A 25,155-nucleotide genomic window follows, 5' to 3' on the forward strand; every position below is an offset into this window, starting at 1 on the left:
GGTGATTCAGTTCGGTTTCGCCTGTGGTCACACAGTAGGTGATTATTTACCTGCACACACACAGGGTGATTGAATTTATGTAAAGGAAATTAGTAGAATATCGTCGCAAGCAGGAAGGCAGTCTTCGTGTACAATAGGTTTTCAAATTAAACGTTACTGTATTTGCCTGCAGTCACATCAAGGACAGTTGGAGGTGTTTCACGTAGAGTTACACGGAAACGAAAGACAGCACGTGATTCAAACAGCGGGCAGAAATTAGTTGCGGCATCGAGAAAGTGGTCTGAAAGGTATAATTTCATGAAGTAGTAAAATTTCATGCTTGGTTTAATTTGTGAAGCGTGGTGTGGTTCGATTGGTTTGTGTTTATGAGGGTCCAATGTTGTAGGTTACCATGGTGAGGATGAAGAAAGCTGCATATTCGGTTGGCGATAGCGGGGATGCATCTCCCTCTTTGGTCCGTAGGGGTAGACCTAGGAAGACCGAGGGGAGCTGCTCATAGCTGAGAGTAGGCGTTCGAAGAGGCTTTTCGAGCTAAGTATCACTATCTCTGTTGGGGGGGCGGACGCAGACACTGGCTTGCTTCCTGTGTTGAAAGAATTCCTAGAGAAAGAGACTATTGATGGAATGTGTTCCATCGAGCGTGGCGGAACGGTATTCCACTTGCACTTCCAAATGGTCGTGCGTATTATGTCCACATCTATTATAGCGGTCAACAAAAAGGTGAAAGCATACTTGGGATGGGATAGAGAATCGCCTGTAGGGGCCACTGTTCTTTGCAGGGCACTAAAGCAAAAGAACATGCACACATTTCAAGGAATGATTGGTTACTGCTTAAAAGACTTAGGTAAAGATCATTTTGAGAATGTTGGCCACAACATATCTCCTGATGACATTAATAAAGGGATTGAGCTTTACATGCTTCATGGGGCAGACGACTTGAAAAATAAAGTCTGCTTGACAAACACTAATGTGTTTGATAGGGCTTTCATGTATTGGAAATATAGTTTGAATCACCCTTTTGGTCATGACTTCCTCGGTACTTTGCACCGCATGATTAAGAGCGGTAAGTACTATCTGTCGTCTAGTTGGATTACACCTTACCAAGGGCGTGGAATGGAGCAACGTAAAATTGCTGTTGTATGGAAGTGCATGGCATTTTTCGAGTACAATGACGTACAACGACATACTCGACATTTTTGTACTCCAAGGTGCCACTCACCCGTGTCTGGATTGGTTCCTGAACAGATGGCAAAACACTGAAAGGTATTCCATTAACTGCTATTATTTGGTGACGGCCTAATTATTTGGTGCTATTATTTCTCTTTATGAACCACAGAGAGCAAGGGGAAAATACGGCAACCAAGGAAGTGGTAAACATATATGATAGCGGCGACAACGACGACGACGTTGACGCTGTCATTGGAAGTGACTTCATTCCCCTGCTGAAGAGAACTAAAACTGACGTTATTGCATGCTAGGTATGTTGCTAGAATTTTCTTCTGCTGCATTTGCTCTGTTTGTCGATGGCTTCTTATTTTATATGCTGGCTCTCGTAGGTGCGCGGCATGGAGTCAACAGAGCCTGCTGTGGAAGCTGAGGGAACGCAAACGGATCATAGTGAACATGATAATTTAGACGACGTATTATTCCAAAGACTAGAGGATGTACTTATGCAAATCTAGCGACAGCTCCGTCGTGCCAATGCAGACGACAATGACACTCTCCGTGCTTGCATAGTCAATTGCACACAGAGTGTCAAAGACATGCTGCAGGATGTACAACTTAATGCTGCTGATGTCCAGGTTGCAGAAATGCAACAGCAAATATATGCTTTGTCGAGGAAAATAGTTTCTTTCAAGTCACAACTGAATAGGTTGAATGCAATAGTTGTCAGGCTAGGAAACATAGCATCTAGAAATTTTTGTTTGTAGCACCTGCAATAGATTTTATAGCAATGGGACATTCGTAAGTACCTTTTTTATCTATAGTCTCACACTTATTTACACAAGAAGTTATTGTAATTGTTGTGGTTATGAATTTTAAACAAAAATGAAGTGTTCATGTCGTTTTGTTTCGAGAAATTAAAAGCACCTCGCAAATCGTTCGTATGGGTTGTTTTTTACTCTTTCTTAAAAATTAATGCAATTTTCTATGGTCTGCTGCTTGGATTAACGATGAGAATCTTTGAAGATTTGAATTTCTTTTACGCGGAGCGAGTAGGAAGTAGGAAGTTCGGCCCCCCTCCCCCACATCAAGCGTTGAAAAATGTGCCTTAATAATACGTCATTGATTAGCAACCCAATTGGATGGATTAACAACTGAATCAATCACTCCGCCGGTACTCAGCTGGGCACTCCCGTTGCGATGATTAGCTCGGAGTCCACCATGGAGAAGGTGGCGAGGCGGCAGCAAATTCTGATTAATCATCTCATTCCTCGCCCAGCCGATCCTTGGGCCTCTCTGGTAATTGCTTGTGCACGCAGAGAGAGAGAGAGAGAGAGAGAGAGAGAGAGAGAGAGAGAGAGAGAGAGTGAGTGTGTGAGAGAGAGTTCAACGTCGACGAGTCTTGATATTCAAGAGGGAACTGCGATAACCAATCTACACTTTTGGGTGATGGAAAGGTTATTTCAATTTTCCCTTCTCAGAGTCTCTCTCTCTCTCTCTCTCTCTCTCTCTCACACACACACACACACACACACACACACACACACACACACACACACACACACATTTTTTTTGTAAATTGGATTTGATTAATTTACAAGTGGGAAACCTCAAACCAAGGAAAACCCACGAAAACCCACGGGAAAGAAGAGGTACAAAAAGCGGAGCGGTCTGATGCTCCGAGGGCTAGAAACAGTCAAAGTAAATCCTATATGCATCAAGAGTAATATCCCCAGCCTCGGAAGCGAAATGCAGCGCTTCGTTAAACGATAGGTTAAAATAGGGAAACAGGGCAACATCAATGCATTGAAACATCAAGAAGTTGCGATGGTGCCAGATGGCCCAAAGAACCCAAAATCTAACCCAAGCAAAAAAGATTGCAAACTGAGATTGTGGAGACTGAAGCATCCCAAAAAGCCAAAAAGTCTGTGAAAAGTGGCGGAAGGGAAATGGAGCCGAAGAGCTCTCTCTCTCTCTCTCACACACACACACACACACACACACACTCAGTCATTACCCTAATGCTAGTAACTACTCTAGCTAGCTAAAACACTTAAATTTTGTAGCTACCATTGCCTATGTCCCTTACAGAATTCATGGCTTGATAAAGTATAATTTTTAACTTTTTGGAAATTAAAAGGATTGGTTTTCTCTAAGACATAATTATCTTGTCAGTGGATTGTACACTGCTTGTGGATTGTACACTTTTACATTGGGCATTGTGCTTTGAATCTCTACCTTACTTAGTAAATACCCTCCTTGTTGTAAACTGCATTTAAACGGGCTTGGTGGGATGCTCCCCTGCCATAAGGGTAGCTGGTTGCTTGATAGTATGGTGTGGCATTAACTACCCCTTCTCTCTCTCTCTCTCTCTCTCTCTCTCTCTCTCTCTCTCTCTCTTCCATGGGCCTATGTTTGATTGACTCTTCTAACGACCTGGTTGTGGCTTGCTCTATCTTTGCTTGCTTTGAGGATGCAAATCTGCCCATGGTGAGATTTGGGCTTCTTTGATAAGTGATTGCTTATGACAAGTAAAATTTATCTCTTACTGCTTAATGCTCTCATACGTCTTGCCTCTTCTCTCTTTGATGTTCTTCAAATCTATGGGTTGCATAAACTGGTTCACACCGGCTCAGCTAGGCACTCCGGTCACATTCGGATCAGTATTCGAAGGGTTGACCACCTGACAGCATGAGTGAGGGCATGCTCTACCTTATCCCCAAGCAGGGTCGATAGTGGCGACCCATCACTATCCTTAACTCATCCTACAAAATTCTGGCGAAGGCTCTGATCTTGAACATTCAACCACTACTCGAGAGCATTAAACATGGGACCCAGACAGGTTCTGTCAAGGAGCATAGTATCCTTGACAATATCTTCACTTTTTTAGAAGCGTGTGCCCTCGCGCGTCTCCGCGGATAGGATTTGGTGATACTCCTCGATTTTGAGAAGGCCTACGACATAGTTGACTGTTACTTCGTGGAGGGCACTCTATGCAGGATGGGTTTCTCAGATGCTTGGATCAGAGGTGTGTCAGCTCTCTATAGGCGTGCACACAGTCAGGTGCTCTTGGTAGGGGGAAGAGGGGAACGCTTATTGCTCACGTGTTCGGTCAGACAAGGTCGCCCTCTAGCCCCCTTCCTTTGTATGTTCTATGTTGAGGTAATGAGTAGATTCTTGACTTCTTAGCAGGTTGGCTTGCGTGGTCTCGAGCTCCCTATTAGGACAGATAAGCTACTTGACGCTGAGTTTGCCGACGACTGAGCCTTGTACTTGATGGGCCAGGAGGCCAATCTGCACAGGTGTGAGCAAGCCCTTGAGGTGTTTTGTTGTGCATCAGAAGCATTGATCAACTGGAGGAAGACAGTAGCTTTCTGGGTTGGTAGTGCTCCTGCTCTTGATTGGTTGCTAGGTCAGTGTTTTAGATGGATTCCCCAAGGGACTGCAACTCGCTATTTGGGTTTTCAGGTTGGCCTGGACCTGTTCCGTGAACAACAGACTGCTCCCCTCCTCTTGTCCATTAGGAAGAAGTTGCTGCAGGACGTGCATGTCCAAGCACTTAGAGTAGTTGCATACCCTCTGATTGCACAAGTCATTAGTACTCTTAAGTGCACGTCCAGGCACTTAGAGTAGTTGCATACCCTCTGATTGCACAAGCCATTAGTACCCTAGCATAAGCATTCATTGGATAAGCATAAGGACTCTACAATACGAGACCAAAACTCTGCTCGTGCACTTGCCACATTGGGGGCATATATACCTTCAGGAAACCCATGAGGCAACCCTGAACCTGCATAGTAATCCACTGAGCCTTGCCTGACACAATAATAACTCTGCCCACAATGGCGTGCTGCCATGAGTCCGCAATATTCATACGTACCCCTCCTTTGATTCCTCCAGGTCCAAATGTAGCTGGCCAAAATGTCCCATACTGACCAGGCAAAATCTGACCACATCGTCTAATTCGGCTCTCACAGAGATGATACTCCTGTAGCATAAGAATATTGATCTCAACACGCACAAGGCATCGCTGAAGCTCCTGACTCAACCGACTCCTCTGACGCTGAAATCGGGGTCCTCCTAATCCCTGCACATTCCATGAGACGATCCTCGTGGAGTCAGTGAGAGAAAATAGATGCTGCAAAACAGCAGCCAACCTTGTGAGGCTGGCTTTGATGGGGAGTAATCTGTATCCGAGCGATCTTTAGACAAACGCAGTTGAAGTGACTGTCCCACCCAGGCCCAAGCTGAGCGTGTAGTCCGTAAGGCTACATCCTCCGTCCAAGAATCCTCACATAGCAAGGGGGGCTCTGAGTGTTAGCATGTAGGTGTACCACAATGTGCCTGCAACCTGTTGCATCCGACGGCGTCACACTAAACTTGGCTAAAGGCTAAAGTATCTGTACTAGATCTGTCACTCCCAGGTCCCTTGTGTGGTGTGAGAACTCAATAGCCTGGACCTGGAGCCAGTCAAGAACTGTGTGTAAGGTCCGCTATGTATGGTCCCTGCATAACGGAAAGGAGAAATCTACCGTTGTATCTAGAGCCTTAGTGCCTTGGGCTGCTAAGAAGAGGACGTGAACTCGAAAGCAAGCCTCCTCCAGGTCGGAAGAAGGGTCACCAAGGAAGGTGTGAAGCTGTAGTCAAAGAAGTTCCATCGTCTTTGAATGTCGAGCTGGTCAAACCACGAGGAACTGCTGCAAAAGGAGAGGTCTAGACCAGAAGGGGTAGCCTCAGGTGGGGCTGTCCTTCCAAGCTATGTGACTCGTAGCAAAAGCACTACCAAGAGATCGTCTCGCTGCGGATGAGTGTCCAGTCCCTTGCGTCTGAGGAGGAGTGTGGATGGGTCGGGAGATGAGACTGAGGACCCCACTGGGGAGATAGGAGGAGCGGGAGGAGAGGGTGAGGGTGGGGGAGGAGGAGGAGGCGGAGCGGAGGAGGCTGAAGGTGGGGGGGGGGGGGGGGGGGGGGGAGGTGGAGTTCAGTGGAGGGGGCCTCCTCAGAGGGCTCCTATTGGAGGAGGTCAAAACGGTTCCCTGTCGGAACCCAATGTTGATGAGCTGCAAGAGAACGGCCACCGGGGGGGGGGGCATTGTGGCGAGCCCGTCCCTGATCGTTGGCCTCTGTCGAGGTATCAGCCTATGTGTCCTGGGTACCTGTCCGCTGAGCACGCTCAGCCTTGGGAGGTTGCGCATGCGCTGTGGGTCGAGATCTCGTGCGAGGACAGGCCTCGCTAAGTGGCCCAATTGTCTGCAAATGCAGCACTGGTTCGGGAGTCCCAAATACTCCACCCCCTGGCGTAACATCCCTCACTCACCCTAGGTAGAAGGACCACCTTTGGGAGAGTGAGTGTCACGAACCAGGATTTAACTGAAGGCACACCGGCAGCCTTGGCTGCAACTGAAGCTCGGGGTCTCCAAGACTGTCCCGATCTCGGAACCAATCCTCGAAAGAAGCGGGAAGTACTCCCTCCGCAGGACAGGGAAGCAAACCAAAATAGGCAAGTCTGCCTCCTCGATAAGAACATCCGATGTTGGATCGAACCCATGGTGCCATTGTCGGAAACGAGCTCTGACTGCTTGAATGGCCAACGGGCTCATTGAGATGACCATGACAGCCATCTCGGGAGTCTCAAACTCTATCGGATAGTATCCTCGTCCGAGAAGCTGGATGTCAATGATCTTCCCTGCCTCTGCTAGAAGGTGGGCCTGCAGAAGGTCGCGTACCTCTCCTCGACTGGGACGACTGCCAATAATCTTGTAGATGAGAAAGGTGGCCTGAAGACTCTCCACCTCTGCTGCAAGGCTCGCTTGCTCTGCCTGGCGACAAAGCAAGTCGGATGGTGGGCTCGGCGGGGTCGGACGAGGGGACTTCATCTGAGTCCCTCCGTGGCGGAGCACGAGCTTCCATCTGTGCTTGCTACTGTTGATGAAGGCGAGAGAGGGTGTATTCCTACTGAAGTGAACACCAACGAGCAATGTCAATGAGGCATCATTGTCGAGCCAACAAACCACAGCAGAGGCTTCTAGGGGGGGGGGGGGCAATGAAAAAAATGTGCGGAGGAACGGGTGGTTAGTGGGTAGTGTTGGGGGGGAGTTGCGCGCTGGCCAGGGAGGGGGTGGACAGAGCAGAAGCGGAACAGGCGGCCGAGCGGGGGGGGGGGGGTGTGTAGCGCGAAGGGAGAGGGAGGGAGTGGCGGGGGGGATGGGGTAGGGCACAACGTGGGGAGGGAGCAGGGGCAGCATGAGGGGAAGCAATGTGGCGTGAGCAGCAACAACGAGTGTCGCCTGCTTGACTGTCTATTGTCGTCTCTCTCATTCATTGTGCGGAGTACTAGATCCGAGCTAAATCCTTAAACTCTTCCGCTGCACCTGACATCGGTATCGGAGCTCTGTGCATGCTTTGGATTTGCAAGGGAAGAACCACCAAGAACCCAAGCAGAACCAAGAACCCAAAGAACCTCTCAATTTTTTTTTTCCCTCAAAGAATCTTTGTGTCTCGATCTCAGACTTACCCACCCTTAGTTCATCATGCATCGGGCGCGCTCGTGTCTTCATTGCTATGTCTTTGAATGAAGATAGACATTTGATACACGTAAATCCAGATTTTGAATACTAAGATTTGCTTGCCTCGTATGCAGATAGGGAAGCAGTTGGAGCAAGGATCCTTAACCCTCTTCTGCATTTGCATTTTCATGTAGCGTGCATCCACTTCCGTTGACAAGCAACCCTTATATATTTTTCCGAGCACCCTTACCTTTCATCTTCACCCGCAATGTTCTCACGACAGGGATTTTTGAGTGGTAGTACTTGCTCGCATGGCAGAATCAGCATCAAGACTAGTCAGAAGTGAGGCTACCTAGTAAGTCGGTTGGTCGGTGATTACATCGCAACAATACCTACATTTGCAGTATCCACAAGTTTGGAGGAGTCTTCATCGGTTTATGCATCCACAAACATCAAGAGCATTGAGCATCAGAGTACAAAAAGCAACCAAAGGAAGAAGTTCGGTAGTTGTGTCTCATGTTTAATAAGGGGGGGGGATATCACATGTGCATTGCAGTGGCGCCACGCGGACAAGCTTCTGCTTTGTTTAGTGTCAGTTTTAGTGTAGCGTAGGATTCAGCCTGGCACTTTGTGAGCCTCTAGTAGGACGTGCATGCCCAGGCAGGTCATAGCTGCATACCCTCTCTTGCATAGTACAATCAGTTGGCATATAGGCGTGTGAATCACCTCTTATTAGTAGGCTCTCATTTTATGCAGGCAAATCTACAGCATCTTAGTAGTACCTAGCAGCCATCAGCGTTTTCACCATCAGCATCAGCGTTTGCAACAGCCTTCATAACATTTAGAACCGCAACAGATCAACGCTTCAACCATCAGATTCAGCATTCAGCCCTTAGCATTTTCAGTATTCAGCCCGTAGCCTCGCCGTACCCGAAGTACGAAGCCTCCACGTCAAGTACCCATCAGCCCTCCAACAGTACTCAGCATCAGTAGCATCAAGTGCCCTTAGCATCTCAGCATCTCATCAGTCAACATCATTGTATCAGTATTTTTGTGCAAGACACGAAACAAGTACTTGCTCTAGCAATAGAGCAAGGGGGCCCTTGAGGGTGGTTGGGACCCGACATGTAGTGTCGGCGCTCTCTCTCTCTCTCTTTGTGCCTCTCTCATTCATTGTGTTGAGTTTAGTTTCTCGTTTCAAGTGAAGTAAAGTAACCTTGTGTTTGTGAGGAGTATTAGATCCGAGCTAAATCCTTAAACTCTTCCGCTGCACCCGACAGACGTGGAGGCTGGTGATCCGTAGACATTACAACAGACAGTACGCTTGGTTCAACCCCAAGAGATGAAGCACAACAAGGGTAAGCTCAAGCAGCCTACGGTAATGGTAACTCTTCCTCTCATGACTCCTCTAAAGATAAGGATAAAAATTCTAATTGGAATGATAACAATAAAAAGAACTCTCCAAATTGTTCGTCAAAATCTTATTCTCCCCATCTACATCTCAATCTAAGAGCGACAAATCGAAGGATAAGGGTAAAGGAAAATCTGATAAACCTCAACTCACACCTGATGAGAAAATTGCTCAAGGAATTGTAGTGGATCAGGTGCAACATAATTGAAATGGTGAAGATCTAGGTTTTACACTTCCACAAATCTTTACTTTTTTCTTTCTGTTAATGATTGCTTCTTAGCATGCATGATGGTTCCTTATATTTCCCTGAAGAGAGAGAGAGAGAGAGAGAGAGAGAGAGAGAGAGAGAGAGAGAGAGAGGAGAGGAGAGGAGAATGACACCAAATGGGGTCCCAACCAACCCTCTCAAGGTCCCCCCACACCTTTGCCGATGTGGTATTTGCCCTTAGATTGCGTAAATGGAATGTACACACATGTAATACCTCAAGTGCAGACTCTACTGACTTGAATGGGGAATGTCACCTTGGTAACTCTTCAAGATGAAGCACCTTCGGGGTTGATTTGATACACCTTTGGATCCGTCTCGATGTGGGATTACAGAGGTCACAAAGGGGTAGATCTGGGGCTAATTTGTGCTCTTGATGTGAGAGGAATGAAGGGCTGAAAACGCAGATCTTGACGATGCTGATGATGGACAGCAATGGGAGCACTCGATGCGGCGAGGGAATGGCCGAGGAGAGGCTCAATGGGCTTTCGAGGTACCAGACCGCAACGAAAGACCAGTGAGGACAAATCGGATCCTTTCTAGTGAGGGAAAGAGGCTGAAATCTGAAAATGCTGGCTGCTCTGTTGAATGCTCCAAGCGTTAAGACTGATATGCTATTGTAGAGCAAAACGCTAGGGCCAAAGGCTGATCGGAAAGCGCTGGTGTGCCCGATGCCAAAACGCTAGCTGCATTGCTACAAAAACGTGAAGGCTGATCTGGCGCTACTTGTTCAAATGCAAAATGCTGGCCCTGTCTGCTCCCTTTATAAGTAAGATTTGTTGGTTATAAACTCCTTAAGGCTTAGGTAGGGCAAAATATTTGTCAAATTCCTAAAAAATAAATCATTAAAATGATTTATTGTTAAGTTTGATGAGGGCTCAGTTTCTAGGTGAAATTGTTGCACATCTGCCAATCCAAGAATTTGATTGATGTGGGAAATGACTCATTGGATTCCTCTAACCTAAAACTACATGCACATCTTGCTGCCAGATGCCCACCGTAGTGTAACAATATCTGTCAATACATTTGTATAATCCATTCATGCAAGAGGGTTTGAAAAACCTTATCTAATGGACTCGTCTGGACATGCAAGTCCTACGAACAGGCTCACAAAATTGTTGGTACTAAACCTCCTAAGATTCTAGATACTCTTATCTAAGGATAGGTGGAGAATTGGCTCTGGAAGTCGATGGAGCTTGTCCACGTGGCACATAGAGCCATGTGCACGTGACATGTAGGTGCTCAATCAAGTAAAGAAAAACATGCATTGTATGCAAAGGAACGTAGGTGTTTTTGTTGTCACGTAGTAGGTCACATGAAAAAAGATTGTCCTAAGAAAGAATCCAAACATGAACCTGCTACTGCGTCAACTTCGGACTCTACTCCTTTAGTGAATGCTATGAGTGTGGTAGAGAAAGAAGCTAAGCAAGAGGGGACCTTCGAAGAGGATGAACTAATAAAATCCTATGGACATGTTAATGATCAAAGGATCATTGTGTTATTTGATTTTGGAAGTTCTCATGATGTCATAAGTGAATCTCTTGTGAACATGCACGTCTTCAAACTTCTTCTATCCCCACCCTCCCAGTGCAGGGATTCTATGAAGGCATGGACGCTTCGATCTCTCAAGAATGTAATTATGTCAAATTGGTCATTCATTAGACCCAATTTACCCGTTGTTTTGTAGTCTCGAAACTTGCAGGATGTGATATTATTTTGGGCATAAAGTTGTCAAACGAAACCTGTGTTCCGCTTTCTTTGAGCTCCGAAACGTTTCATGTCACACTGCTAGGTCAATGAAATAATCCTCACGTCGTTTGGGAGGGAGTGTAGGGGGAAGATCATCCTTGAGAAACAAGAGATGACCGCCACTTGGCTCCTCGACGTAGCTCTCTTTTTGCTTGGACGTGAGAGAGGAGAAGAAGAGAGGGAATACCGCTCTCGCCTGTATGTACCTATAATTATACATTTAATATACATACAAATTCACCTGTCAAGACGTGTAAACTACCAAAATCTAGATGTGAGACTTGAGTCACGAGTAAACAAGGTATTGATGTTTTGAGGTGGCCTTTGTACATGGCTTCAAAAATCCCCAAACGGGTGGTTTGAGGTCAACTGGTCAAAAGGGGGCAAAAAAAAAATCGACTCATTTTGACCGTTTACCCGAAACGTTTTGGCTATTTCACTGTTCCGGGGTTTCAAAGGGCCGAAACGCGTTTTTATGTCACTATGAATCAGACCTAGTGAATGCACCAACCTGTAAGTAAGTTACATATCGTTTGAACAAGGCTAATGAAGAGGAGCTAGAGCGCCAACCAGGTGAGTTGTTTGGGAATAGGGGTTTTATACATCCCAATGTAAGTCCTTTTGTTGCTCCAATTATTTTTGGTCGTAAGAAAGATGGCTCATCGCGGTTATGTGTGAATTGGAGGGCCCTCAATAAGATGATGGTCAAGAAGAAGTATCCTATGCCTTGCATCGAGTATATTTTGGAGCGTCTCAATGGGGCCCTCGTGTTTTCGAAGATTGACTTGAAGAGTAGCTACCACCAGGTAAGAATCGCTAAGCGAGACATCTACAAGACCACCTTTAAGACCGAGCACGGATACTACGAGTTCATTGTTGTGCCATTTGGTGTGACAGGTGCACTTGGTATGTTTAATCGTATGATGATGCTATCTTCGTTGACTTGGTCTGTAAGTGCGTGCTTATTTTTCTGGATGGCATTCTCATTTTCTTAACTTCCTAGAAGCAGCATGCTATTAGTTTTAACTTGATTGTGTCAGGTGCAACGGAAGTGTTTACGGATTTAGCTCCGATCTAGTACTCCGCACAAAACACAAGGGACACTTTACTTCACTTGAAAGAACTGAACTGAACTGAAAGAAAGAGAGAGACAAGAGAGAGAAAACAGACAACACAGGGATGTCAGGTCCCAACCCTCACGGGCCCCCTTGCTCTGTTGCCAGAGCAAGTACTTTTTTTATTCTTACACAAATGCTCATTGACTGGATGGTGAGATGCTGATACTAATGGGTACTGATGCTGGGTACTGGCTACTGATGGGTCTATGTCGACGACGAGGTCAAAAATGCTAGCTGATCTGGGCTGAATCTGCAAAGCGCTGGCTGCTTTGGGCTGAAACCAAAAACGCTAGGCAGATTTGGGTGTTGATGGTCAATGCGGCAAGGATCTGCAACTGGGAAGGGTGCAGTACGGCGAGGTTCCGGGCTGACCTGAAAATGCTGGTTTTATGGGACTGAAAACGCTGGTCTTCTAATGCTAAAAACACTGGGCTGATCTTGGAGAAAACGCTAGATATCATGAGGTGCTGCCTCTTTGTGTCTCTGCATTCATCAGCTCTCTACTGGCGCCCCATGCTTCCTTTTATAGTTCCTTTAGCCATTTGCCCTACCTACATTCCAACAAGGGTAAATGAAAAGTCACTTATTAATAAATGACCTATAAGAGGTGGTTCACACGGTAAAATGCTTGCATGATGAAATGTGTCACAAATTGATAACATGGTAGTGCTCGGACATACACATACGGGCGTGATTATAGTACGGATCTTTGCAATTCATGCTGACTGGTTGACAATATGGATCTCCGCAATTCACGTTGATTGGCTGACATGGCAGTTGTACGAAATCCCGCGATTCGCATTGACTTGCTGACTTGGCAGTGCGTATGGAATTCTGCGATTTTTGCTGGCTGCTTTTGGGAGACATTGCTTATGAAGTTTAATGCTTTTGGGGCTCTTCTTTTAGCAACCCTTGTAACCTTTAAATTAAACCCAAGGGGGCTCACTCTGCAGAGCATCTGGATGCAGAGTGTGAGAGCAAGCACCTGCACTTTGCTCAAAGATTAATATAAAAAGAAATACCGAAAGGGGCGCCAGTCTTTGGGGCCAATACCTCTGGGCACGGAACTACACTGGGCCGTGTCGACTCTCAAATTTGTGTAGTGTTTTGAAGTGAATCTGTGATGTACCGTGGTAGAATCTTGACTTGGGGTGTCCAAGTTTGTTAAGTGGTATGAGAGCACGATCGATTTCTCTTCTACCGGGAAATCCAATCCCTTTTCTCGCGACACTTATGGATTCCGAAAAGAATCATTCGACCTTTGTGCAACCGCTGAGGCGGGAGGTGTAAGGTGCAGCGGAAGTGAATGTTTGAACTTTGCTCAAGATGAGTGCTCCGAATTGTGCTCAAGGTTCCTTTTTATTCTTATGGAAGGGAGAGCCTTCCGTCCTTAATGAGAGAGTGCAATGGATACGAACAAAGTGAATGGACACTGTGCGTGAAAGTGTACGAGACTGAGAGATACAGAAGAGAATACGACACCGGAGATGTTGTCAGACCCTCCTCCGAAGGCCCCACTCTCTATGACGAGAGCGGTCTACTTATGATTGCACAAAAGTCTACAATGCTTGGACTTGCCGAGGCCCGGACGATGTCGACGACGATGAGGGCGACGACGAGACGGGCTGGAATCTGCAAATCTTCTATCTGCTGAATTCTGACTCTAAGTCGGTGACGATGGCGATGACGACGATGCAACGACGAAGCGCTGAAAACGCAGATGCTGAAATCTGCGTTTTCCGGGCTGAAACTGTAAACCTTGCGGGATCTGACCGTGCGGCGAGGATCTGCTGTGGGAAGGTGAGATCTGCGAGGTTCGGGACTTGATCTGTGAGTGCTAAAGGCTGAAAACTGAAAATGCTGGTGGTTCTTGATGTTCCATCGTGGTGAATTTGCAAAATGCCGGGGCTGATCTGCAAACCAAAAACGCTAGGGCTGATTTGAAGCCTTCTTGCAAAAACACTAGGGCTTTTGCTGGTTCTGCTGTTGCCGGATGTCTTGCAAATGCAAAACGCTAGGCTGATCTGTGGTTCTACTATCGTCGGGAATCTGCAAGTGCAAAAACACTGGCTGATCTGGGTTCTTGACGCAAAACGCTAGCCTCGCTGCTGTGTAGCAAAAACGCTAGGCCTTGCTGGGGGTTCGTGCTGAGAAGGTGCCTGTTGAATCGAAGCTCGTGCTGCCTCTTCTGGTAGAAAGTGCTAGTGCTAGGTTTTTATTTATACAAACTTACTCAATTTGCCCTACCTACTTTCCAACAAAAGTCACTTAAAAATAATAAGTGAAAAATGTCAAAAATAGGGAAAATAGGTCTATGCACTGTAAAAATGCTACTGATGGGTTCTGACTGGAATCTGATGGTCATGCTGTGTGCAACCAGAGGATATGCATCTAATCTAAGTGTCTGGACATGCATGGTCTGCGAATAGACTCACAAAAGTGCCAGATCACTTCCTATTCTAGACTGACTTGACTGAATTGAACCCTTGTCATGCGGTAGCTTGTCCACGGACACATAGGGCTGGATGTGTCACGTGACAGGAGGAGACAATGCAGAAGATTTAAACCACTTAACAGAAGATGAGTATGGGCCACCTCGGCTCACACAGTATGAACTTTTGGAGATGCAACGTCGACAACAGGTTGACGAGTGCACAAAGCAGATGCTTCAGTTTTCTAAAGATCCCCAGTTTGCAAAATTTTTGCCTCAGCAGTCCATGGCTGAAGTGCATACTTAGTGGCAAAAAGCCATCGAACCACCAATTAAACCAGCAATCAAAAAACCTCCTACTTCGAGGATGTTTACTGAACAAGAACTTCAAGAGGTGGTTCAGACCCAGATCAGTCAGCTTTTGGACACGAAGAATCAATCGAAAAAGCAATTGAAGAAGCGCAAGAAGGGGACTGACTACCCTAGTTACTTGGGCCGTCAATCTTTTTTTGCATCTGCAAGAAAGCAGAAGAAGCATGTGCGTTTTGAAGGACTACCCAGTTCTTCTTCCTCTTCTTCTGACAATTCTTCTAGCTCTTCCGACTCGAATGAGGAGGATAGAAAGGGCAAGAAGCAAAGCAAAAAGCAAAGCTTCAGAAAGAATAAGAAAAAGGCAAAGAAACTCAGATTCCGACCAGTTTCTAATAGCTCTACGAAGGAGTCATCCTTTGACAGTTCGGACTTCGACGGACATATGTTTTATGCGAAGAAGCACTTTTACAGAGCCAACCAGTACGAGTTCCTCGAAGATAAGAGCAATAAGACGAAGAAATTCAAAGAGGGTGGATAGTCAATTAATTTTGAATCCTTTTCAGGATTCCGAGATGCTCGGAGGGCTTTCCTGCAGTTTGACATAGCCTTCTCTGGAGGGCATTACTCAGAGCACTCCAAGATCAGGAGGGCTGCATCTTTTCTAAAAGGAAATGCTCGAACATGGTGGTCCACTCTTCTTCTGAGGAAAGAAGCCCCGGTCAAGTGGTTGAAATTCAAATGGCTCTTTATTTCTTCTTGGCTGACCCGGGAGTACGAACGGGATGTAAGAACCGCTTGGAACCATCTTCGTATGACCAAGGGAGATTCTTTGGATGACTCTTCTCTACCGACCTCTTGAGTTAAGAAGGTCACCTTTAAGGAACAGATTGAGAGGTTTTGTTACGGACTCCCTACAGAGATCTGAGATTACTGCCTGGAACAAAAGTCGGACTCTATTCAAGAATTAATGGGTCGTGCGAAACGGGGTTTCTCGATACATTCGGGGAATTTGACTTACCCCACTGATGAAATCTTGACTCAAAGGACCAGACAAACCTCCAACAATGAAAGTAGAAAGAAAAAGAGTCCCCATGAAAACAAAGATACAAGACCCCAACTAACCCTTAGAGAAAGGGCTAACTATCTCAAAGAGGGGAAGTGTTTTGGTTGCGGGAAACAAGGGCACATCTCCGTAAAGTGCCCCAAAAAGGCCCAGCAAGGACCGAATGAAGACAAGCCAGAGGGTTCTAGAGCAGCAAAGGAATGTGGTAGAAAAGGCAAGATGAAAGCAGGACTGGTACCGGATTGCATGGGAACTGACCCAAGCCAGATTAATGAAAGTATAGAACCTTGCCAAGCTTGGGGCAAAGTGTGAGATCAGGAAGCCCTTATATTTTTTTCCGATGGAGGAGCCAAGGCCAACTTCATTTCACATGAATTGGCGACGCAGCTCGAGATTACGCCCGACAGGATAGGGCCACTAGCAGAGGCAGTTCTAGCGGCACCCGGACGAGATGTAGCCATTATCCTATCATTGGCAAACTTTGTATGCATTGTCAGGGGTATTTAGGGCACGAGGACTTTTACATCATGCCTTTGGAAGGGTGTGACATCCTCCTAGGAGTCCCTTGGTACCATAAGAACAATGCCGTGGTCGACTATCAGACCAAGAAAGCAACTTTGACAAATGAAAAGGGCAAAAAAAGTGTACTAGATATAAAATTGAAGGGCGAGTCTGTCCCTATTGTATCGACTTCGGCCATTTGAGAATTAATGAAATCCAGTCTTTTTGTTTACTTGATCTATTTGAAAGAGTTAAGTGATGACACAGAACGAACATGTCTGAACTTGACAAAGAACGCCAAGATTTTCTCCACACACATACTGATTGTTTCTCTGAAGGCCTGCCAATCGAGTTACCTCCATCTCGTCCTGAGGATCTTACTATTGATCTGATTCTTGAAAGCACACCAATGAATCGGCCACCTTACCGTGTTAGCCGAGCCCAGAATGAAGAAATCATGAACCAAGTGAAAGACCTTCTTGGAAAGGGTCTTATCTAGTCAAGTACTTCACCCTACTGCTCTCCGGTTTTGTTGGTAATAAAGGAAGACGGATCTTGGAGAATGTGCATTGATTATAGAGCTCTCAATAAAATTACTATCAAGAACAGATTTTTGATTCCAAGGATCGATGATATTCTTGACCGACTTCAGGGATCCTCTTGTTTCAACAGGATTGCTTTGAAAAGCGGATATCATCAGATCAAAATCGCTCCGGGAGATGTCTACAAGACGGCCTTTCAGACAAGCTTTGGTTTATACGAATTTTTGGTGATGCCTTTTGGACTTACCAATGCTATAGCGACTTCCAACCGAATGATGGATAGGATTTTCCGAGAGCATCGATCTTTTGTTGGCACTTTCTTTGATGATATTATAGTTTTCTCCAAGGATGAAGCAGAACATTGACACCATCTGCTACAGGTCTCTCAGGCATTGCATGACCATAGATTAGTTATTAATGCCAAAAAGAGTGAATTTTTCTTGCCGGAGATACACTTTCTGGGACACATCGTCTCAGCAGCAAGAGTATAGATGGACCCGACCAAGATTGAGACTATCCGCGATTGGCCAGATTTAAAGAATGTTCATGAAGTTAGAAGCTTCTTGGGCTTGTGTTCTTACTACAGGCGGTTCATTCGGAAGTTTACAGAGGTAGCTTCCCCTTTGCACATATTGACTCAAAAAGGAGTCGCTTTCTCGTGGGGATTGACAAAGGTGACTGCCTTTTAGACACTTAAGGGAAAATTGACTACTGAACCAGTGTTGGCTTTGTCAGACTTGCAAAAGCCATTTGAAGTATATTGTGATGCTTGTGGTCGTAGTCTGGGAGCGGTCTTAATGCAAGAAGGCCATGCGATTGCTTATGAAAGCAGATTATTTTCAAGGCAAGAATTGACAGCACAGATTTATGAGAAAGAGCTATTGGCAATGATCCATGCTCTTACTCAATGGCGACATTACCTACTCGGAGCCGATTTCACGGTCTTTATTGATCATCAAAGTTTACGCTACTTCTTGTCACAGAAGCAGCTTTCGGAAACGCAGATGTGGTGGGCTAACATCTTGTCACAGTTTCACTTCCAGATTGTCCATGTGCAGGGACATAAAAACTTGGTGGCAGATGCATTGTCTCGGAAGCCCCTAGTCTTGGCTATCTCCATGATTCATCATAGCAGCTTCAAGGATATGGTTGATCAGTACACCACCGATCCGGATTTTTCCGATGTATTCACTTGGATACAAAATGGAGAGATAGCGGAATATTCCATACGGGATGGCTACTTGATGAAGAAAACAATGTTGTGTGTTACACAACCGTTGAGGGAAAAGGTTTTGACTGAGACATACAAAGCGCGTTTTGCAGGAATTCCGTACAGCTCTGCCACGTCATTAGTTTTTACGCAAGAAGGTGATTATGTGTCCTGTTTTATTTTAATCCCTTCAGGTCACTTGGACTCCATCGGACGGGGTCCCATAAGTTGGTGGGAATTTCTCTTTAAACATAGGCCACTCTGTAAGACTTTGCAAGTTGGTAAAACTTCTTTCGTTGCTTTTTCTTCTTCTTCTTTTGTTTCTTCTTACGGTTTAGGCCCCTCGGCTGGAATCCGCAGGTTGGCCTTGTTCTGCAGTGGCCCGACACGTCAGGAGTTTGTGACATCGAGAGTGTTAAGCTTCGACTTAGGAGTCCTATTCTAGGCATGCTAATAAGGATTAACAAGATGCCTCATTCAAGGAATGTGATTGGATGTTTTTAAGGATCATGAAACAACGTCTCAAGCAAGTTGGTAAGAGGTTTCCTAAATCTCTTTTTGTATATATGGTCCATTTCCTATCGTCAAAAAGGTAAATGATGTTTCCGTGCAATTATGTTTACCACCTTCTTGGACAATGCATAATGTTTTGTATGTTCCTTGGCTTAAATTGTTAGCAATCAAGGGACGTATTATGCATTGCCATCACTCGTGACTTTCTAAGTTTCTTGACACCCTCCTCCAAGAATCCCTTTAAGCCGATGTACCAGCACCCCTAGTGTTTTTGGACCTCCATCCTCGCGGGCAGTTCCCAGCACTTGGCGCTTCCTTCCATTGCAGAGTCGCCACCATTACCCTCAGCATCCTAGCAACTGCAGATCCCCATCATTGCTAGAAATCTCAGCTTTGCTAGCGTTTTTCCATTGCTGCCATTTCAACGTTTTTGGCTCCACAAGCCTAGCGTTTTTGGCAAGGGCAGATCCAGCCAGCGTTTTTAACTCTCAGCCTTTACTGCATCAGACCACCGCATTTTCAGCCCTAGGTTACAGTAGCGGATTCATCCCAAGATGGTTGCAGATGTTCCCCCATTTTCAGCCATAAAAACGCAGCCAAAACAGTCATTTTCAGCCACCGAAACAGTCCCGAAATTCAGCGATTAGAAGATCTTAGATTTCAGCCATCAAGTCGCCGTCGTCATCATCGTTGTCGTCATCGGCATAGTCCCATTGCATCAGTCCATTGCATACGCATTGTACACCTTTGTGCAATCAAAGTAGACCACTCTCGCCGACGAGAGTGGGGCCTTCGGAGGAGGGTTTTACAAACTCTCGGGTGTCGTATCTCTTCTCTCTCCTTCTCTCAGTCTCATTCACTTGCACGCACAATATCCACACTTTGTTCGTGATCATAGCATTCTCCATAAGACGGAAAGCCCTCTCTTTCCCTAAGAACTAAAAGGAACCTTGAGCAATAAAGATCACTAATCTTGAGAAAATACAACATTCATTCCGCTGCACCTAACAAGATCAGCCTGGTGTTTTGCACTCAATAGGCCAGCGTTTTGCATTGGCACCAGATCAGCCAGTGTTTCCAGTTCTTAGCAGATCAGCCCAGCGTTCTCAGTTTTCAACCCTCTTGATCGCCGGAGGTCGTGTGGATTTGCAAAGCGCTATCTTCCTCGATGTAGTCCGGTACTTCGACAGCCCATTGAGCCTCTTCTCGGCCATTCCCTTGCTGGATTGAGTGCTCCCATTGTTGTCCATCATCGGCATCATCATCATTCGCACTTCAGCCCTTCATTCCTCTCACATTGGGAGTGCAAATCAGCCACAGATCTACCCCTTGGTGGCCATCAACATACCACACATCGAGAGGATCCAAAAGTGTATCAAATCAAATCGGAGATGCTTGATCTTGAAGAGTTACCACGGCGACATTCCCATTTGAGTTAGTAGAGTCCGCACTTGAGGTATTGCATGTGTGTACATTCCACTTACGCAATCAAAAGCAACACCACATTAGCAATGGTGTGGGGGATCCTTGAGAGGGTTGGTTGGGACCTCATCGGGTGTCATTCTGCTCTGTTCTCTGTGTGTGTGTGTGTGTGTGTGTGCACATCTCTACCTCTCTCTCATTCCCTCTCTTTAGGAAAATAAAAGGAACCATCTCTCACGCCAAGTAGCTATCACTAACGCAAGGAAGAAGTAAAGATTTGTCGAAGTGTAAAGTCTGGATTTTCACCATTTTGATTCCGCTGCACCTGACACTGCTGCTCAACAGGTGGCCACTACTTTCAGAAAGGGCTAGTTTGTAGAGAGCAAAGTGCAACCGCCTATAGTCCAACAGGTTCCTACAATCGATCTTATGGCTGCACCTCTAGAGCAAACACTCGGAGTGTTGCAGTGGCGACGACACTCTCTCTTGGTCGACACAATCGGGAGAGTGTAGCTTATCCTCATTGTGTTGTAGATATGCAATTCTTTTTCAGGTGTCTCAGTACACATAGCAGTTTCCTTTCGCAGTTTTGAGTGTCTTCTCTCACCGAGACGGTGAGTAGTTTTGTGGCGGGCAACCTGTAGCACGGCTATAGTGTCACTTGCATAGGACAAGGCAGTTGTAGTCGGTCTTGAGTTCCCACCGGTGAACTCTCGCCTGGCGGCACGTGGTAGATACACGAGTGGTGGTCTAGTAGACACTGTGGCGAGTTCACTGCCACCACAATTTGGAGATGGAGGTTGGTGGACTGTGAGGGATATTTTGTCAAGTCATTGGTTGCTCTTTTTGGTTGTATTTATGCTCAGCTGGTTCTAGTCGTTAGATATCATACTTTCTATGAATTTAGAGTCTTGGTTGTGTTAAGGCTAGCACCGCACATCTGCACTCTCCCCGCACCTTTGGAGCCTCGACACCTCCATTTCACCTGTGAGTCTTGGACTTGGAACTGAGTGTATTTCCAGCCAGAGTCTGTAGTGGTTCCATGAGTTAGTCGAGCTCCATTGAGTTCTAAGTCTGTTGTTGTGTCTTTTGAGTTTGCTTGTTCCATTGCCCTACAGTGTTTTCATTCTATTGGAGTGAGGTTTACTGAGGAGCACCCACAATAGAGAGCACACCACCTTTGGAGAAAGCTCTCACCATGCTGTTCATGCTGATTCCAATTTGTGCCGCCAAATGTGGGGTAGAAAGAACTGCAGCTAGATGTCAATGGGAGATATTCCCATATGGGTCAGCCATTCACCAATGTCGAAGAAAAGGGAATTTTTGTAAACAAGTAATCTTCATGGTTTACATGCGTTCAACAATCTTTTCTAGAATTACTTAATGGGGACTTACTAACTATATCATGAGAACTCTGGAGCTATGTGTGCATATTTTATCCCTACAAAATTTTAGAAATGTTTCATCCATTTGACATGCAATGCTAAAACTGTTTGGTCTCATGGGCTATTCTGGCTTTTTGGAGGATGATCTTCTCTGCCAAGTCAATGTATGTAATCTTATCTGCAAAGGGTTCTCTATGATCGTTGATCGGTGTCTATTTTTGCTAGGCATTTAATAAACAATCAAGGAAGGGATTTAACTTACATTCTTTTCACTCACTGGTTTAGTCAATGACATGCTTCATTTTACGGAACCTTCACTTTATTTTGCATATCCATGAAGGGGCATCAAGACTGGTCAAATTTCTAATATTTCATTGAGCTGGACATTAATTTTTCTCCTTCAACAGGCAATCGAAAGCACATCTCAGTGCTCTTCCTCTTATGAGAGGGCTGGTGACCTTTATGATGATGTGGCCATTGTTTCGTAAGTATTGCAGATCCTGTATGATTTTTCCTTTAACAATATCTTGAAGAGTTCTAAAGAGATATATTTTAGACTTTTGTAACTTGTTCCTTTTTCTTTGCTTTTCTGTCTATATAGTGCTGTTAGGACGCCAATTTGCAGAGCCTTTCGAGGAAAATTCAAAGATACAAGTTCCAGAGATCTTTTGTCAGCCGTCTTAAAGGTGAAATATGAATTGATGCTATTCTTGCAATGGGTTTCTTATACTTGAACGAAAATCTGGGTTCTAGAAATCTTTTGTCAGCCGTCTCAAAGGCAAAATATGAATTGGTACTATTCTTGATATTGGTTTCTTGTAGTTGAATCCAAAATCTTTTTGTTTTTACCTGGTAGGACAAGTTATTCAATACCTCAAAAATCTGTTTGTTTTTACTTTGTAGTTGAATTGAAAATCCTTTTTTTTTTTTCAACCTGTAGGACAAGTTATTCAATACCTTGAAAAATTACTACTTTTTAATGTCAATATCAGTTTTAATTGTGTCTGATGTAAGCTTCTGACGGCAATTTTTTTTAATGATGAGGCAGTCTTCTTTATATTTCGTGTCTACCATCTCCTTGATGTATTACAGTATTTTCCTTGTCAACTAGATGCCTATCAAGAAAAGAGGGCTGTCATGTTCTTTATGGAAATTTTGGCTTTCAGAGTTAAACCACTTTTATGTATCTGAAAAAATCTGGGGCTCTTCTCTTCGAGTCTGTGGGAGTCATATTACAGGGAAAGTCTAGTAAGCTCTTGAATCCTGATTACTCAGGCAGTGGTGGAGCAAAGTGCAGTAAATCCAGGTGAAGTGGGAGATATTGCCGTTGGCATGGTCCTTGGACCCGCCGGAAAAAGAACTAAAGATTGTCGTATGGCGATGCTTGAAGCTGGTTATCCTGGTAAATTCTTCAGGCAAACATTGTTGTGTAATGCAAATGCTTTGTTGAAAACTTTGGTGTTTTTTAACGGAACTAGCTCTGTTATTGCATTGAAGGAACAATGGTGAGTGCTAGGTGCACTTAGGTTTATTTGATGGAAATTTCTGATTGTTTTTTATGTAGGGCAGGAAACAGTAGATTTGTGCTTTGCTTGTAAGAGGCCTGTTTACCAGGCAACGATTTTTGTGAGAGATGGGAAGCTAAAATTTATGAGGTCATCCTCATCATCTTCTCTCTGTTAGGTGTTTTTGTAGTAGGAGCTCGTTGAAGGTGTAATGATTAAGGTTGAAGCTTAGTGGCTCAGGTAACATCAACCTATAACTTCTTTTAAAAGAGGGAGCATGAAATTTTTTGATTAGGTGATTGTATCAGTTGGATATGCAAAGTATGCAAGTAAATGAGTTTTAGTTATCAAGGCATTGTCAAGAAGTGCACAGTGTGGCTAGGAAAGTACAGGGCCTTTGACTGTGAGAATTTGGAGCAAAATCAAGTGAATCATAACCTTTGAATCTAAAGACACTAGAAAAGACCAAAACTCCAGCCATGAAATCATCACTCTAAAAAGGAACCAAGATCAACTCAACTCTTGTGTGTGTGAAGATTTGGCATCGCCCCACTCCTAATTGCACATATACAATGCTCTTTCTCTCTATCAAAAATCCTAAATTAACACTTCAATTCTTTGTCGTGACCATTTCATGGGAGCTTCAGAACTTCATTAGACTATGATTATTTGAAGAGGGAAAACCCTAATTGGCTACCTCACAACCTCCACAACACAAGGCGGAAACAGTATGGGACTGCACTAGCACCTTCCCTTGCAATGGGTGTATCTTCTTCATTAGATATATAAACGGGTTTATTTTTGGCTCTATGAAATCTCTCAGCTTGAGCAAGGACGGCACCATTGTAGATGTGGATTTTGAGCTATTTTTTACTATTTTTGATCATTTTATGGCCATTTGCAGCCATTTTTAGCCAGAAATGCCTCTTTTTTGTCCGCAAAAGCCCAAACAAGCAGAGAAAAATTCCTAACTTTGTGAAAGGTTTGTTTTGGCTCAAGTTACATGTTGAACCTCATTTTCCCACTTGTCAAGCACTTTGGGCACATCTTTTACGACCATGCATGAAACATACTATTTTTGGCCTAAATCGCTTGTATTGAACTGTCTAGGCAAAGTGAGTGTGCCACTTCGAGACACTTGACATTTGTATGTTTCTAAAGCAAGTTAAGTATATTTTATTGAGAGAAAACACACCATAGTGCCACGTCCAGGGCCTCACCTCCTAGGTAAGGTATGTACATAATTACGATCGGGGCATCCGTTGTCGCATATATCACACTATGTACATTATAACATTTGGTCCCACATAACAAAAGAATTAAGAAGAGCTAGATATTTAAGTTTTATATTATGCACGTGCCATGATACGACATCCAGCCCCTCTAAACTTGCACATCCTCTGGCATGTGCCACACAACTCCAGTCTTCATTTAACTCAACATACATATCAATCCCATTTCCATCTTCAATGAAGTCTAGCGCATCATCCTCTCTTCCGTCATCCTCATCTATCGCATTTTCATCATGATGCTCATTTTGACTTTCTTGTGAGTCAAAGGGATCCGTGTCACCTCTTCTTTTGAACAACTTGATCCTTTTTTCTGCAATTGGAATCTTCAATTTTGTCCCATCCAACTCATGCAAAGTGTAAGTTGCATTCTAATGTACATGCTTAACCATGTACATACCAAATCATCTCTTTGAAAGCTTCTTATTGTTGAATGTATGTTGTCAAGAATATTGTCATACATCAACACCCAATCTCCTCCCTCAATAGCTCTAGGTCTGAGTCTATGTCTTTTTCCAAATCCGTCTTTATTCTTTAACCTTTCATTTTTGAATCGTATTATTGCAATCTCAATATCTTGAGGCCTTCTTTCTAATTGTTGTATGTGCAAAGCAAGAAGCTCTTCCCTACTCATTCTATCCTTCCAAGACAATACATTCCATGTGGGAATTACATCCACACTTGGCGTTACAGGTTTCTGACCATACATTAACTCAAAAGGCATATAACTAGTAATTGAGCTATGAGTTGCACATCAACCCATAAAGCA

The 25,155-nt window shown here is 44.8% G+C and overlaps 1 protein-coding gene and 1 pseudogene across 1 annotated transcript in view; both read left to right on the forward strand.

Annotated features, from left to right (window-relative positions):
• Nucleotides 1-391: 391 nt before the first annotated feature.
• LOC147450297 (uncharacterized) lies at nucleotides 392-1,931 on the forward strand (annotated as a pseudogene).
• Nucleotides 1,932-2,261: 330 nt separating this feature from the next.
• Nucleotides 2,262-25,155, forward strand: part of LOC147450298 (3-ketoacyl-CoA thiolase 1, peroxisomal-like) — a 160,953-nt gene continuing 138,059 nt past the window's right edge. The window contains exons 1-4 of the mRNA XM_086519569.1: nucleotides 2,262-2,463; nucleotides 22,000-22,076; nucleotides 22,194-22,278; nucleotides 22,868-22,994. Coding sequence (XP_086375695.1) covers nucleotides 2,365-2,463; nucleotides 22,000-22,076; nucleotides 22,194-22,278; nucleotides 22,868-22,994 — 388 coding nt within the window. The 5' untranslated portion in view covers nucleotides 2,262-2,364. The remainder of the gene's footprint in view (nucleotides 2,464-21,999; nucleotides 22,077-22,193; nucleotides 22,279-22,867; nucleotides 22,995-25,155) is intronic.

Source organism: Adiantum capillus-veneris, chromosome 9, assembly GCF_014529385.1.
Source record: "Adiantum capillus-veneris isolate H3 chromosome 9, ASM1452938v2, whole genome shotgun sequence".
NCBI lineage: Eukaryota > Viridiplantae > Streptophyta > Polypodiopsida > Polypodiales > Pteridaceae > Adiantum > Adiantum capillus-veneris.